General features: G+C 38.5%; 1 protein-coding gene across 5 annotated transcripts in view; it reads left to right on the forward strand.

Annotated features, from left to right (window-relative positions):
• Positions 1 to 17038, forward strand: part of ANO4 (anoctamin 4) — a 218144-nt gene that overhangs the window by 177616 nt on the left and 23490 nt on the right. For all 5 annotated transcript variants that reach the window (XR_009964174.1, XM_062615474.1, XM_062615476.1 and 2 more), the window contains 7 exons: positions 271 to 353; positions 4099 to 4239; positions 6112 to 6276; positions 9572 to 9608; positions 12175 to 12286; positions 13293 to 13350; positions 15626 to 15723. Coding sequence is in view for 4 of the 5 variants with exons in the window: in XM_062615474.1 (XP_062471458.1) it covers positions 271 to 353; positions 4099 to 4239; positions 6112 to 6276; positions 9572 to 9608; positions 12175 to 12286; positions 13293 to 13350; positions 15626 to 15723 (694 nt within the window). In the remaining variant the exon portion in view is untranslated. The remainder of the gene's footprint in view (positions 1 to 270; positions 354 to 4098; positions 4240 to 6111; positions 6277 to 9571; positions 9609 to 12174; positions 12287 to 13292; positions 13351 to 15625; positions 15724 to 17038) is intronic.

Consider the following 17038-nt stretch of genomic DNA (forward strand, 5'->3'; position numbering starts at 1 on the left):
CTCCCTTGGTTGGTTAGAAATTAAACATTCTTATTTAGCACTAAATCAAATCTCTAAAGCCTAGATCATACTTGGGGAAAGTTAAGTAATCCTTAGAAAGCACTGTTTTTTGAAAGCAGTTTTGATCATCAGCATGATTTGCTGTTCAAAGGAACCTATTTATGCAAAGAAATGGAAATAATGTAACAGTTTCATTCAACAGTTCTGTGATCGTTATTAACACTTTCTTGACTGAAAACCAATTTTATATTATTTTTCTATTTGCTCCAGCAACTGTTTTTTTGGAATTTTGGAAAAGAAGGCGAGCAGTAATTGCTTATGACTGGGACTTGATAGACTGGGAAGAAGAAGAGGTTTGTAAAAGAATGTATTCTTTAATCTTTAGTACAAAAAGATTTGGTTAAAAATGTAAGCATGTTTTCTTTTCGATATATTTTCAATTCTCCATTCACATTTTCATAAACTAGGAAATGAGAATTTTTCTCCTTAGATATTTTCTTTTCAGAAGCAGTGTGCCAGATGCTACCTTTATCTGTCACATTAGAGATTAAAGATACTAATAGGAACTCACCTGGCTATTTCTCAAAGATTTATGTGATCAGTCATCAGAGCATCAGCATCTCATTGGCATTTGAGGTATCAGTTCCTCCTTTGTTCAGCTTTCAGTGGGATCCCAAGAGTGAGAGCTGATGCCTCTCAGAGGTGTCTTCTCTGAAGATGCTACAGTTGACAGTGCCCATGCCTACTTCATGGCTCATGTACGTCCTTGCTTGAAGATCATCTCTGTGGAACACTGCCTCCTTTTATTGAGTATCAAATGCTGCACTTTTCTGTTGGAGCTGGGGTCTTGCAGGACTTTGCACCTATGACAGTCACAGTTTGGAAGCAGGTGTCCCAGGTGAAAAAGTGGTTTCCCGTTTTCCTGTTTTGTGGTTCAAAGTTCATCTCTTCACTTCGCTATTGCTTTCAGCGGCAAGCAGTATGACCTGCAAACCACAAGCTTTGCAAGTAGACTTCCTTCTTGGGGTGACATCATTGTCCCAGTGATCAAGATTCAGATTTTCAATCTTTTACAAATCCCTTTTTTGTACATCTGGGATATAGAGGACAATATATCCTTGGACTAGGCAGGATAGGAATCCTGCAAGAATTCACTTATTGAAGGACTCAGTAACGTCCAAAAAGAAAAGGATGTATTTTCAAGGATAAAAGAAATTTAGAGTACTTCTTCTAATGTGGAAATATCTGCTCTAAGGCATTGCACATTAATCCATTTTTGATATTCCAGAAATCAGTACAGTTTCTCCCGTGAATAAAGAGTTGGAATGATCTGTGTCTGAGAAGCAGGAAGGAAGCAGAACAGTCAGTTTTATTTAGATTGAAAAAGACGTATCCTGTGAAGTTTGATCGTGAAGTTGTTCATGTCAGTGAGATGGCAGTGAGAATTTTATCTCTGTAGGGTGAAAATTTACTCCTAAAAGTGCTGCTTTCTCATAAAGTCACTGCTAATTAAATTTCCTCTCTACATCCCATTCATTTGTCACTGGACAAAATCAGATTATTTCTTTTAGTAGTTATTTCAAAGAAATTAATTAAAGAGTTCTAATTACCGTTTTAAGTTACAAGATTTTGATAATGAAGATTGTTATTTGTATTAGCATTATCCGCCATGTCTAGTTTTTGCTTGCTTTAATTTTCATTGTCAAATTGAAAAATAAGGTTTTGCTACAGACAGAAATTTATTAATTCCTGCCTACAACAGATTAAAAATAAAATACAAAACATTTGTAAGGCTTCCTATCACTTCACCATCATTTTTCTGTTCTAAATGAAGAAACAAAGGAATGAAGCAGTGAAGACAAAGGGAAGGAGAATTAAATTTCTTCAGACATGCAACCTTGTGAATTCCTCACCACTTTAGATTTTCACCTAAGGAGGGCGGGCAGCAGTCCCTGCAGTGCCCACATCCCCCAGCCTGGAGACATAGGCTAAATGTTTCTGGGTTTTTCATCCCTTCATGTTTGTATTCCCTTTCCTAGTAAATCAGGTGCAAGATGGGAGACATGGAGAGTAACTTGGTCTTGGCTGTGTGTGCGACCAGAAATGAACTGTGCAGAGTTCCTGGCACTGCCATCTGAAATATGGCTCTGTTCCTATTTACAGCATACTTTTTATATTTTTCTTCAGTGTCACTTTATAGCATTAACCTCAGCCAGATACAGTACTGTACACTTCCTGCTCCAAACTGTGCTCAGCATTGCTGGGTGTCGTTAAACAGGCCCATGCCAAAGTGTCAGTTTTGTGTGAAAAGTGTCTGTAAAAATAGCAGTTGCATTATCTAAATTGACTGGAGATTGTAGGAGATAGATACCTAGACTCATGAATGGGTGGATATGATAAGGACTTCCCTATAGTGCAGATTATGAAAGATAATAGAAACTTGGCTTAGAGAGAGCTGCAGAGAAGAAAGGGTTTCTTGTATATGACTCGGTAAGCCAGCTGGCAGAGTCCTGTAGTGGTTTAACCCCAGCTGGGGTGCCATCCTCAAGCACCCTGCTTCAATGCTATTACACTCTGTCCTTTTGCATGTCCTTGGGCACACAGGAATAGTACTGTTTCTCTTGCTAGATTATGATCTGCTTGGCAGCTTTCACCCCTAATATGGCAGGAACAGCTTGAGCAAGGTAGAATAAGAGCCCCCTCAGAAACGTGCTTAGTCTCTGTAAATAGCTAATGTAGGCATGGTTCCCTCAAGCCCATAATTACTTACACTGGCACTGCAGCTGAACATACATGCCTCTTAACTTTTTGTAACACCATATTACCAGGTTGCTGCTCAAAGTTGGAAGTTAACTGTATTCAAAAAAAGTACCTTCAAAACTTGAGAGAATGAGAATGAGGCATGACTTTCTCCCCATACCCCAGGGGAATTTTATAAAAAGGATGTAGGATTTTAGGATATCTTACTTTTATTCACATTCTGGAGACTTGTATGAGCAGTTAATATTCACCAGTTTCAATGCAGTCATTTAAGGTCTGGGCATGTACAACTTTCAATCAATTAAATGCAGGCTGAGGGATGGAAGTGACTAAATTTTCTAAGCTCAGTCCTTGGCTCTTACAAAGAAATGTGCAGCAGAGGCCTGGTGGAAAAGCTTCAGGCAGGCCATAGCTGTCTTTGTGCTCCCTTGTAGCCAGCTGTACCATGGGCCAGTTCTCCAGTATGCATCACAGCGTTGTAAAACTTGACTTAATGTAGATAGACCGCCAGCAGCTGTGAGAGTCCCTCTCCACTTTCTCTCCGGTACCTTCTCTCAACTCTAACAGCATCCTCAATGTCAGACTTGGGTGAGACGGCAGAGGACGTGTGACTGTTGGTGAACCTCCTGGATGGCAGGGCAGTGGGGTAGCCCTACTGCAGCTGAAAATCATAAGGTCTTACCTGAACTAGGGGTGAACCTTGTCTTCTGACAAGGCTGTAAACAGATGTATCAAAGTGCCTCTCAAAGAGATCCACAGGTTTCATTTCAGAAGAGAGTTTTTATGGCAAAACAGGACTTCAAATAATGTTGTCCAAGTTGGGAAGAATTGAGCAGTATTAGATGTCATAGCTCCTTCTTCAAATGCTGAGAAACTTTTGCTGATAACAGGAAGGTAACCTAGTTACCTAGCAAACAGCAACTGGGTTTGGATAAAGGAATTTGGTTTTGGGATGTTGGGGTTTGTTTTTTTTTTTGCTTTGTTGTAGAATTCCAGTATCAATAGATTAATACCAGGTTGGAAAATTCTGTGGTATCAGCCTTAAAATTATCTGGTTTACAGCCATATAATTAGAATTTGTTATATTGTTTAGGTGGCTAGCTAACTGGGGAGTTTACTAAGTACTTACAATATGGCTTTATGAATCCAGTGTTTTATTCTAGTTCTCATGAAGGAGACCTGAGTTCCCAGCTCAGCTTTTATTGGAGATGCGCCAGTTGCTGAATTCAAAGATGTACTTCCCAATAATGATATTGGTTATCTGATAAGCAATCTGAAGTTTCCTACAGAATCTTTCCTAGCTCTGCTGTATGTGAACATTGTCTGTCTATTCTTTAGGAGGAAATACGTCCACAGTTTGAAGCCAAGTACTCCAAGAAAGAACGAATGAACCCCATATCCGGGAAGCCAGAGCCTTATCAAGCATTTGCAGATAAATGCAGCAGACTCATTGTTTCTGCATCTGGAATATTTTTTATGGTTTGAGAACTTTTATTTATTTACCAGTTGAAAAAATACAAAATAGCATTATCTCTAGTGAGAGAGCATAAAGATACTGGATATGACTGCTTTAAAGTCAAGTAAGGTCTAGCATGTTTACTGCAGGCTGAAAATCTGTACAAAGCAAATTGCCTGAGATTTAAAGTCCTACACAAGTTTACTCTTCACTGAGTCTCACAGATACTTAAGTCCTTCCTTCAAGGGTTATACATGTATCACTGTATGTAGCAATACACCTGCTGGAATAGTAATGCTATCACATTTAGGCACCAACTTCAGCTGACTGAACCAGCTCATCAATTTCCTTGCCTTCCCTGTGTAGACTGCGCAGAGTAATGAGGACTGATGCCATAGAATAGGCAGCTGTTCTTTGTAAACGCTACAGAAAACGCAGCTAAGATGCCTACAGTACTTAATGATGTTAATATGTCCCAGTTTTTCAGTGTATGGAGGAGGGTTCATATTCCTGATGCAATTGAAATGGAAAACTCGATGTTCCTTGTCTAAAATGAGGCGTCTCTCCTGCTTCCAAAGTGCAAAACTAGATGCACTTCTCCTGAAGAAAGCTGCCTGCATTCTGCTGAAATGCCCCCATCTTCTAACTTCACTGAAACTGTTATTCACATGACAGCAGCAGGGGTAGGACTGGTCTTGAAAACACAGCTGACATCAACTCAGACCCTCATGGAATTTACTAGGGCTTTCCCAGGAGGCTAGAAAATTATATATGTATAATTTCAGGAGCTGTGAAGAGCCAGGTAAGTGAGCTAGCCCAGCAACTCTGTGTTTGAATGAGACAGAAGAGAACAGGTCAGAGGGCTTGTAGGAACCTGATGGCTTCAAAATTGTCCAATGCAGTCTCGGTCAAGAAAGGCAAGAGCATTATTGAGATGAACTGTGCTCTGGTATGTCTGGAGGATGGACAGACACACAGGAAAACACTGGGCATGAGGAGCCAACATGCTGTCTGACTCAGTCTTTGAAGACTTATGTCTGCTCAGGACTGTAGTCTTTGCTCAGAAATGATTCTATACCTGCAACATTTTGTATATTTTCCCTACTTTTTTTTTTCTCTTGAAGGGGAACAGTATTCACTCCCTATCCTTTGCAAACACAGTCATTAATCTTCTCAGCCTAGTGATAGATCCTGCTCAAAGCGCCAGAAAGTAACCTTGCTCTGAGTTGCACGCAGGACAAATTATCCTCATAACAGTTCTTGAAACAGGTCAAGGGTTATTTTCACTGAAAATGTGGGGGTTTGCTGGCATAGTGCAGGCTTCCAATGACTTAGAAAAACTCAGAATTCCCCTCATTTAGGTAAAAATATTCCTTAAAAGTTATAGCTTTAAACATAGGAGATAGATGCTTACAAAAATTTCAAGTTAGAGCTGTTCTGAGTTTCACAGCATTAACTCTCACAGTGCAGTTACTGATACAGCTTGAACCGTACTAGTGGTTCCCTGTTAACAAAGGAAAGTGGTCCTTCTTCCACTCAACACTATGCAGGGAATTCAGAGACAATCCTTCACATTCACACACTTTTATTTTTCTTCTTCACTGGGATTACGTCAATCAATTTTGTGACTAATAAAATATGAAACCAGCTTGATGATTAGCATTCAGTGTTTTCAAAATCATTTTGCCCATTTAATTATCTTAGATATCCTTCAGTTCTGATACACTTCTCTGTGAATAACCTTGGAATACACCTATTTTTTGCAAATAATCATGTCTTCTGCTGAAGAAACTTTCCTTATCTAATAAGGTGGCTAATGGGTACTGTGTCTGAGTTTCTATGAGATGAGTCACCCATGCTAAAATGGTTTCTCTCTGATTTTTTCTTTCCTTTAGATCTGTGTGGTGATTGCTGCTGTTTTTGGCATTGTTATTTACCGTGTTGTGACTGTCAGCACTTTTGCTGCCTTTAAGTGGGCTTTAATCAGAAATAACTCTCAGGTTGCAACTACAGGGACTGCAGTGTGCATCAACTTTTGCATCATCATGCTACTAAATGTGGTGAGTAACATATCCAAAGATATACCTGAGCCATCAGACTAGTATATACATCAGTCTACAGACCACCAAATGCTTTTGGTTCCTTTTTCATCAGAAATTCAATGTCTTGCTAAACCATGGCATTATTGTTTATGAATATCATTTACTATTTATATAAAGTACAGTTCCAAATCCAAAACATTGTGTTTGAATATTTAAAAAAAATATTCTAGGGAGACATGTCCCTATTTCTCTTTTATCCTCTGCTTCTTTTTTTCTTTTCATATATTTGCAGGTTTCAGTCCATTTCGTTAATATTATTCTTTTTAATTAGTGTTTTGATGTTATTTTTTAAATACAGTGGCCAAGCTTAATTCTAATTCATACTAATTTCAGCAATTCAAGCTTCAGTTTTCACAGTAGTTTACCAGTGAGGATAGCTTATAGAGACACAATGTCCATATGCAGGAGGACTGCCTCGGGCTGAAGAACTTCACGATGCTTGAGCAGACCTGTCTTGTTCATGAGCTAGCAATGGACTTTGTCAGAGTGCACCTGAGACATGGTCTGGAGGCACTGGGAGGGGGGCTTTCTGGGGTCAGGTTGTTGTTGTGAACTCGTTCAGAACTAGTCTTGGGGCAAATTAAAAACTGGAATTTCCATGTGGTAGAAGTCACAGTAAGACAGTATATCATAGGATAGATGGGGAATGAGTTCTGTCCTTCCATCGAGATGCAGGTACTGCTGTATATTGCTGTGATAGCAGTGTGGTTTTAATTAGTTGCTCTTAGCAAGAGGTTTATGGCTTTTTACTGTCAGGGTTTTGTTCTAAGAATGTATTTCAAGGGAGAGAAGGGATCCGCCTACAAACATCCAGGTAATGGATCCAGGATGGAGTATCTGTACTCAGTAGTAGCAAGAACTTTCTGCAGAAAGCTTGTTAGTTTTTGCTTCAGGAGGTACTCTAACTTACCTCCTAGCAGACATAAGAGATGCTATTTCAGGCCTGCATATTTCCAAGTGCTGGCTTGGAGACCTCTTTCTCTTATTTCCTGTGCAATACCCATGCATTTCCATCATCTAAAAATTCGTTTTAACAGCCCCTCATTTATATAGAAGGAAATTCCAAGAGACTTTGCTCCCTTTCACATAGGCAAGACTGGATTGGTGACTAGGACAGTCTGTCAAGAACTGTTTTCTTTCCTGTATTTTCCCTAAGGTGGGATATAGGCTGAGAAAGAAAAGAAGTAAGAGGTGGAAGCTGTTATTCTGTCTGAATTTGTACTGAGGGGGTCTCTTGTTTTATGTTATTTTGATTTATTGTTTGCTATCTGGAGCTTTTAGATTTTTTTTTTAATCCACCTAAAGCACACAGTAAGCATAGAAGAAATAAAAAGAAAACTATATATATCTTTCAGTACATCCATTTCCAAGCTCTCAGCATTAGTCATTGTATATGCAGTGAAGCAGCAACAAAGAATTATAGCACAAACAAAATTATTTGGTTCTCAAAGCATTTTACAGCTTAGAGAAATTATTTAAATAATGGAAGAAGGCTTGAAGGTGCCTTTTGAGAAACTTTGTTTTCTTTCCTAAAATGCATCAAATAAGTAAAGCACTGCAAAGATGGATTTCTTAAGCCTTACACTCATTACCATGCAACGAATACCACCGCCTTAGATCTGGATATAGCTCATGGAAACAAAAGATCCCCAAAATACGAAACTGTAGGAGCTTTTGAAAAGGATTTAAGTACATAATCCCTCACTTCCCATCATGGATTAATGCAGTTAATGCTGAGGGACAATAGTGGGATTTTATTTTTTTTTTAAATTCCCCAGGAGCAATTCAGGTGGTTGAATTCTCTACAGTGACTCAAACAAAGTAGCAGGAGAGCAGGCAAGGATACAGTAATAAAACCAGAATAGACCCAGATGTATATAACAGTAAGGAATTCACTGCTAGGAAGCCTGGAAAAACACTAGTGATTCTGATAGGGATTGACAATCTCTCTAAGCATCAGGGGGAAGCTCTAGACCACAAATAATAACTTCTAGAATGGATGCACTGAGAGCTAGGCACATACACCGACAAAACAAAATGACCTTCAAAGCATAAAATAAATAAAATTGCAAAATAGCACACTCCCTGCTGAGACCAGGATATAAAACACCCAGACATTTAGCACTTTTACAGTTGTCCTTAATAGATCCTTTTAAACCTAAAAGAAATCACCTTTTTCATTACTTGAAACAAAACTGTTTACTCCAAAGGCAGAGAAAAGCTATCCTAAGTAAGAAGTGTTTGCTAATATGGATGAGATAATTCAGGGTGACTTCAGCTCTTAAGCAGGCAGTTTGATCTGTAAATTGCACATAACTCAATTTAATTAAGAATTTATAACTGCAAATGAAAAGAAATATTGCTGATATGCATTTTAGGAATCAGTAAGTACTTGAGCCTAAAGAATGAGGAGCTTTTTATCCCTGCAGGCATCAGTGAGAGTTAAGGACATCTAATATTTTGTGCTAACAGGCTCCAGACTCATTTAAAGCAAATGGAAAAAGTATTAATTTACACTAATACTGATGTTCGTGGTAATGTACTTTATAGGTTCATAAACCCTTTGCAAACACTAAATGTGAAAACGTTTCAAGTTAGTTTTCGTAAGCTTTATGAAGTTATCAGTCTCCCAGTGAGTTTGAGAGCAGGGTATCTGCTAAGCACAGAAAGTACCACTTTGGGACCTAGAACAGTGTCACTGATTCAGAGTAAGGTATGTGTCTGGTGGTGAAGATTACTAAAGACTTCCTCTGAAGCAACCCTGTCTTCCCAGTGATTTTCCTTTCAGCACCAAAAAAATCCCAACAAAACCAGAAAGCCCCAAATACCCAACATACCAGTGCATGTTCTTACTTAGGGTGACCTTTAATTTTTTTTAATGTGAGATAAATGTTTTCCATAAGTCACTAAATCAAAAATCCAAGTTGTGCTATTGTTGTGCTTTGTGTTTTGGTAAAAGTTATCTTACCCTTTTTTCACTGTGCATGTAAAATAGGGACAGTAACAACGATTTTTTCTCCTTATGTTGTGGATGAAAAGAGCTGAGTATAAGCTTTAAAAATATTACTATTCCTTGTTTGATTATATCATTACTATATTATTACTACACAGTTTTATTATCATCATTGTCAAAGCATCACAGACCATCTGGGTGTCAGTTTTAACATGTAGGAGAAGTTACTCTGCCTAGAAAACAGTTTTATATTTTTGAGCTGGTCATGTATCTAAGAAGCTGTTTCTTTTTCTGTTACAGCTGTATGAAAAGGTTGCTCTTTTCCTGACAAATTTAGGTAAGCAATGTTAAATACAAAATTGAGTGATACTGTATTTTTTGGCCCATATACTGTGATAGCATTCAAACTGTCTGTACAAATATGAAAAATCCTGATTAGTTTTCAATCTATAGGAACTGATGTTTTTCTTAAGTTTATAATACAGGAGCATATAAACAGCTATGGTGCCATTCAATCAGCAGTGACATCACTGGCCTGCTATGGGTGGTTCTTGTACCAACCACTTATCTTGTGAGAACTTAAACAAATTGCTACCTTTGTGGAAAAAAAGCATGAATTTTCAGAGAGAATGAGCACTTACAACCCACAGGCTTTGTGAAGACCTGGAAATGAGGGAATCACTTCTGGAAGCCAAAATTATAGCTTGAAACTAAGGTGTTTATTGACTATCAAACACACACATTTAAGAGGGGCAGTAATTTGGAGGGAAAATAACTGACTCATCAGCTCTACCAACATCTAAACTCGATGTTTTAGATGTTTTACGTTTCAGTAATCTTTTCGGTTCCCACAAAAGGTGATCTTTATGCTGAAAACAATGTTTTTTAAGGACATCATGTATTGTCGCTGTGGCAGCAATAGACTATAACTCATATATCCATAGTTCAGGCAGAGTCTGTAAAGATCCTGATCATGCTGCAGTAGTTGGAGGCAACTGGCAAGTGCTCCTTAGTGTCAGGAAGCCTGAAATGAGACTCTTGATGAAGGCCTATTAGGCAAACCATGTTATAGCTCCAGTGGTTGAGTGGAAGTGGTTTGAGGATGTTATTTTGAGCTTCTGGATACCTGTGTACATTGATAATGTTCAGAAAGGTATTTTGGACAGATGGACAGATTTGGGTGTCCTCTCAGAGGAAACAAACAGCTGACTTTAGATAGTGTCAGGGCTTTTCTACATCTGGGAAGTCATAGGTGATGGGTTCAAAGCACATCTATGTAAGATAGCATTTTATTCTATTTTTTCTAATTAAACTGAGAGTCCCCATATTTTTGCTGTAGATGTAAAATATTTTTGCCATCCTATATCCATGGAAAAGATACCTGCTAGTTACAGTTGAGAAATAAGGCTTTCAAGTATGTGATTTGTACAGGCTGTACCTTTACTCCCTGTGACACCCTGGGAACAGTAAGATATGGTCTAGAGACTTTGAAGCTTGGTTACTTTCTGCCACTTAAAATGAAATAGGCCTGCTTCTTTTAGACTCTGCAGAAAGCACTTGTACAAGAACTCAGCGGGTCAAGCTGTTCTGACCATGTTCAGACTGTTTTGTGGTATTTACTCTGGCAGCCTAAGTAGCTGATTTAGTTTGTTTGATCTTTATCAGTGCAATAAGCTCAGAGTGGTACTGGCAGCAAAGCTACACTCAGGATGTCCTTCTTCAGTCTTTACATGACCTTTTTCAGAGCTCATGGCCACACTCTCGAGTGTTGCCATTGTCTCTGATGGGTGTATGAGCACAGCTTCAGCTGCAGCAGCCTTGTTAAAGTCAAACTTGTCCTTCACACAAACTGACATAAAAAATCCCAGATGCTTTATTTCTTTCTGTTTAACTAAATATGTATGCACTGGCATACACAGGAACTTGGGTTTCTTGACAAGCATTTGCAAATCATTAACACAGTTGTTAATTTATGGTCTGTTTTATGGTTTTCTTGATGCATCTATTTGAAATTTCCTCAGGGGTAGGGCAGCTCTAATTAAAGAGAATCTAGTTTGTTTCTGTATTTCCAGTACTTCCCTGGAGGCTCCTTTGGAAGGAGCATATGACTACTACCACTATGATATTTAGAATCGCCATTAGCACCTCCACTTCTCTGATTGCTCCTATTCACAGCAATGGTTGTCTATTAACAAGCTCCTGCCAGCTGTAAAGTAGTTCCAGGACAGGGTACTGGTGTGTTGGCGCAGAAGTTGTTTTGTTAATTTCTGTCACAATATCTTCTTAGATGAAGATTTAGGGCCTACCCAGAGGGAAGAATATGCCTTCCCTCTTTCGCATTGGCCTCAGCCCATCAGTTGCAAAATATTTTTTCCCAGTTTTCTGCAGTGAGTTCGCTGGGACAAGGAAAGGGAGTCATGCAATGGCACTCCACTGACACCTGTGTAGAGTCCTTAGGTGGCAAATCCATTTAATGGAATTAAAAGAAGGATTTGCTCCAGTTCAGTGTGTCATCTCTAACAAAAAGGCACTTCCATAGTTGTAGTGGAGTGCTTTCTGGCAATGTGATTATGATAGGATGCAGAAAAGTGAACAAGGGGAGCCTGAGCCTGTAAAGCACACAGGAACCTAGGAGGATGTTTAATATACACATTATTCCAACCACTTTCTTACAGTCTCTCCTGGGAATATACATATCCAGATATCAAGAGATTTTTAAGTCTTCACAAGCTCACTTGCTATGTGCTGCTTTTGGATATAATTTCTTCTGTCATCTTATATTTTGAAACCAGCGGGCTAATTTACAGATACATTGCCAGGTTTGATAGGTGTGTGCAGCCTTTGTGCCAAGGGAAATTGTTAGTCTGATTAAACATCTGAAACTCTGTTCTCTTTCTTCACAGAGCAGCCTCGTACTGAATCCGAGTGGGAGAACAGCTTCACTCTGAAAATGTTTCTTTTTCAGTTTGTCAATCTGAACAGCTCTACCTTTTATATAGCATTCTTTCTTGGAAGGTAGGATTGATGTCTGCACCCTCATATGTACAAAATGAAGTAGAGAAAAGAAATAAAATTGTCTGTAATGAAACAAAATGGGGCAATATTAATCGCACATCTCAAAATGCAAATTCCATACTAGAAAAGCAGGAGAGATTGTAGTTTTCTTTTCTTTTCAAAAGCCCAGAAACAGACAGTTTTCATTTCACATTGGCTCAGTACTAACTTTTAACAATTTCACTACTGGGAACTGATGCATCTCATAATACAATATACGCAGGTCACTTCACTCTGTCTTTACGTGTGTAATTTGTACAGGTAAGTAAATAACACTGTGTCTTTTTCTTTCAGGAAAGAATAGAATAATTCAATTGAAAAGGACCTACAATATCATCTAATCCAACTGCCTGAATATTTTTCTGCTTCTATTACATTGTTTGGACTGTTAAGATTGAATTATGAGCTATCAGTTGTTTTTTTTCTGACAGAAAATGAAATATATATTTATTTGTAATCCTCTGCAAGTCCCTTAAAATCAAGTGAAGAGCCTTTGAATAGAGAAAGCTTGACTAGAAGAATTCATCAGTGTAGTTTATTTGTATGTGGAAACCATTTGGGGAGAAAAAAAAAGGAGAAAAATAACGAAAACTAATATTTTCATTGATTTCACAGAAAGGCGGGATATCACAACCCGGATTAAGGTATAAGAAAATGGACTGGCAGTTGAAAGCCATTTTCCAAACTGATATGAACAGTTTTATCCAGATTTTCTCTCTTTTCTGCATAAGCTGAATATCCAAGTGCAGGGTATTTGGTATTGAAATAAAATTGGAAGTAAAAATACACTTAGCCTTTCATGGAAATTATTCCAGGAAACCCCCAAAATGTTTTACAGCATAAGATCTCTTATAGATTTATCAATCATTCTAAGGTAACATTAGATTAAGATTACAGTGTGAGCTTTCTTCTACTGCTGTGAACAGACTGCTTACAAATATAGTTGATGCATATTCCTCTGTTAAAGATTTACAGGACACCCTGGTGCCTACTTAAGGCTGATAAACCGGTGGAGACTGGAAGAGGTGAGTGTTTGCTAGCTACACACTGATTTATCTGCTGCACACAGAAGCAATAAATGCAAGTAGAGGAAGACACATAACTGTCTAGGTATTTTTGAGTCTGTTACTGAGTTTTTGCTTGCTAACTCCACACTGCTGATGATACCTTTTGCTACAAAAACATCTACATATTGATATACACACCCTTTTCAATATTAGCAGTTTTAGTGTGTGCATGACATTTGGATAGTGGTATCAAATGGTTTAAACATTAGTCACACTTTTACACTGGAAATATTTCATCCTTGAAATAAATCAAAGTTAGATACAAAACTAACAATATGTTGCTTTTAACAAAACCCTTTCTTCTCAGCTTTTCTAGCCTTGCTGACCAGGGAGCTAAAATAATAAACTAATAACTTAGCACTAGCTATTAAGGAGAAAAATACCTGTTACAGCTGAAGCCAGGACACCCACACACATAAAATATACTTGAAACTTGACCAAAACAACTGAACTTCCCACAAGAGCTACTGGCATAATCTTCCACGTCTATAAAACCAAATGTAGTTGGAGAGTAATGAGAGGTTGGCATTGCAAGTCACTCAAGAACCAGCCACAATTTTTTGGCAAATACATTCAGAATTCAAAACCCATTTGACAGTTACTGGAGGTGAACAGCAGCAGTTTCTGGACCAGACATGTAGTTTTCAGGGCTGCAATTCGCACATCCAAATCCTATGGTTTCTTTCCTGCTTCACAACTAAACAACTCTAAACAACTGAAACAAATTTTCAAGTAAATGACAAAAGGCAAGTGAGAAATACAGGTCTTACATTGCCATCATGAATTTACAAACACTTCCAGATAAAATATTTTGGTTAATAGAGGTCATCCAAATGCTAGCAAAAATGAATGATTTGAAAAAGCCATCCTAATTTTGAAGTAGTGAATTCTGTAAACTCAAAAAAAAAAAAAAAAAAAAAAAAAGAATACTTGATAAATGGGCAGACAGAAATTCACTCAATATTGCTCCAAAGTCTTAGAGGGGCTGAGCTGACCTAACAGCTTGCTGCTGCCAAAAGGAGATAGTTCTGCTCTTCCTTTGAGCCTTGCCCCAGAAGTTTGCTCCTTCCATTTCCCCTGCACTTGCTCTGGCTTATCCAACCATGTGAGGAGCATATTCAGTTCCCGGTATCAGCAGGGAACTCTTTTTTTCTGGCTGAATTAGTTTTCTGATGGATTACTGGTCTGAATCATCTCACAGAGGGATCAGAGAACAGGGAAAGAACCTCATCTCTCTGCAGGAGCACAGATAGGAGGAAGAAAAAACTGGGTTTGGGAGGGAAGTGCAACAGCAAGGTGATACAAGTTGGGTCAGTTGCTGGGGGAAGTTACTGTTTTGCTTTTCTCAGAGGAAAAAAAGAAGTCTAATAATAAAATAAATGTTTAATTAAAAAAATCTTAACTTTATTGGCCATATCTGTGCTAGGTCGTATTAGGAGCATAGTTTAGAATATAATGCCCAGATATACCTCCAATAGCCCTCTCTTCACCTGTTGGATGAAGCCAAGTCTAAGACACTTAATGATGTGATACAGTCTAGTCCAGTGTCTGTGGAGTATCTACACAATTTATTTGTTAGTGATGTTTCTACAAGCATCACTGCTACTTCATTAATACTGCACCTATCTCTCTCAGGTTATATTGTGGGATAACGTAATTTAGTGCTATCTGAGCATCTCCAAGAATGCAGCACCACTTCTTTAAGGTCTGGAGCCCCTGCTAAAGCAAGCAAGCAAGCAGCAGGAGTGCTTAACTGTTGTTCAAGAAAGAATAGCTTTGCAGGGGCTACTCAGTCATATACCTTAAATAGTACTCAACAAACAGTATTAGGTCTATCCTCTAGAGAGAAACTGTTTGCCTGTGCTGACAGGAGGAATTTTGTCTTCATTCTTTGATGATGCAGCAAACCTCCCCCAGTACTATTGAAATCATTAGAGAAGCTTGGTATCCTCTGCCTCTGTCCCACTCACCATTTCACCACATATTAGAGGCACTAATGTGAAATCTGCACTGGTTTCATCTGATTCTGACTTCTGCAGAGAATTAGATTATAGGCTTAAAAGGCTGATGGTATGGTATAGTCTCATATGTTCCCATGAGTTTATATTAATAAAAAATAGGAAGAGAATGGCATTTAATTTCCTTTAAGTAAATTAGCTAATATCCATTTCTAGTCTCAAAGAAATGCTTTGAAACTGTTTCTGTTTAACCTTTTGTTTCTTTTTTTCTGTAGTGCCACCCTAGTGGATGCCTTATTGATCTTTGTATGCAGATGGGTATTATAATGGTGTTAAAGCAGACCTGGAATAATTTCATGGAACTGGGCTACCCGTAAGTAAATATAATGCCTATGCTTTTGTAGGTCACAGAAGAATACTAAGTTTATGCTTTTCTTATGACCACTTATGTAAAAGCAAGATACAGTCCCCATTCCTGGGAGGTGGAACTAGATAATATATGGGAAGTACTTCATTTCGTAAAATTGCATTCCATGTTTTAAAACTCTTTAACCATAGGTCTGTATTCCTTACGCAGGAAATATTGTATGTATTATTTTTTAGCTATGCCAGGAAGTTCTAAATTGGATTTCTCCTTACCGGGTGATAAAAGATGCCTGAAAGGGCAGGTATGAATTGGAAGAATGCATGGCTGGCAGAGCTGCAGAGACACACTTGCAGAGATAGAAAAATGTACTGTATCTGTGCCCTAGCTAAAGGGGCTGACAGTCATTTCCTATTGGTTTCTTATTGATTAGTATTTAGTGAGCATGTTTAATATGATTAATACAGACAGTTGATGCTAGAGGCAGTGTGACAAGTCATCAACAGAAATTAGCAAGTGTAAAAATATCAGAGAGCTGACATTATCAGAAATTTGCCCTTGCAAAGTTCAGAGGGATCTGCTTCATGGCAGGATCCACAGCAGAGCTAGTGCAGAGTTTGGTCCCTGAACTACAGAAACATGTTGCAGAACTAATTTCAGGCAGCCTCAGTTCTGATCACATCTGGCTGTAATGAGAACAGAGTAAATGGTTTAAATGCAGAGTAATTGGCAGTCGAGATACTCAAAGGTTGTAATCTCTCTGTCTTTCCAGGTTTGTGCCTGGCAATGCTTGCCAGGATTTTGCAGCAGTTAGGGCTGGAGGAATTAGTTGGGGTAAGGAGGAGGGAACAGCAGCAGCAACAGTATCGATCCTCTCTTTCTACTCCTGCCTCTTTTGTCAGTTCTCATTAGAGCTTTCTGCTACCTATTAATAGGGATTTTGAAACCTAATAAAGAGCACAGAAAGGGATTAGAGAAGGTGACTGAAGGAGATAGAAGGAGATTGTTTAAGAACAAGTGATTTAATAGGAATAAACTGCTTCTCTTTAGAGTTCCAATGAAAATCACAACACATAAACAGTCACAACAGCGTGAGATACTTCAATTTATGTTTACTCTTCAGACCTTTCATTCCATCTTCTAGCCCTGAAATGCTGCAGGCAAGTGCATATCCTTTTTGTTTGGAAAAAAACCCAAAGATCATCCCTGCTAAGAGCATGATCAGAGCCAATACCATGTGGACAGCCAGACGATTTGGAGGCAATCATATAGTCTGTTGTAGAACATCACTGTGCCTCCACACATGTGCTGGCTATTTCCTGCT

The sequence above is a fragment of the Pezoporus occidentalis genome, unplaced genomic scaffold, assembly GCF_034315485.1.
Source record: "Pezoporus occidentalis ecotype Australia unplaced genomic scaffold, CSIRO_AGI_Poc_V1 ctg182, whole genome shotgun sequence".
Lineage (NCBI taxonomy): Eukaryota > Metazoa > Chordata > Aves > Psittaciformes > Psittacidae > Pezoporus > Pezoporus occidentalis.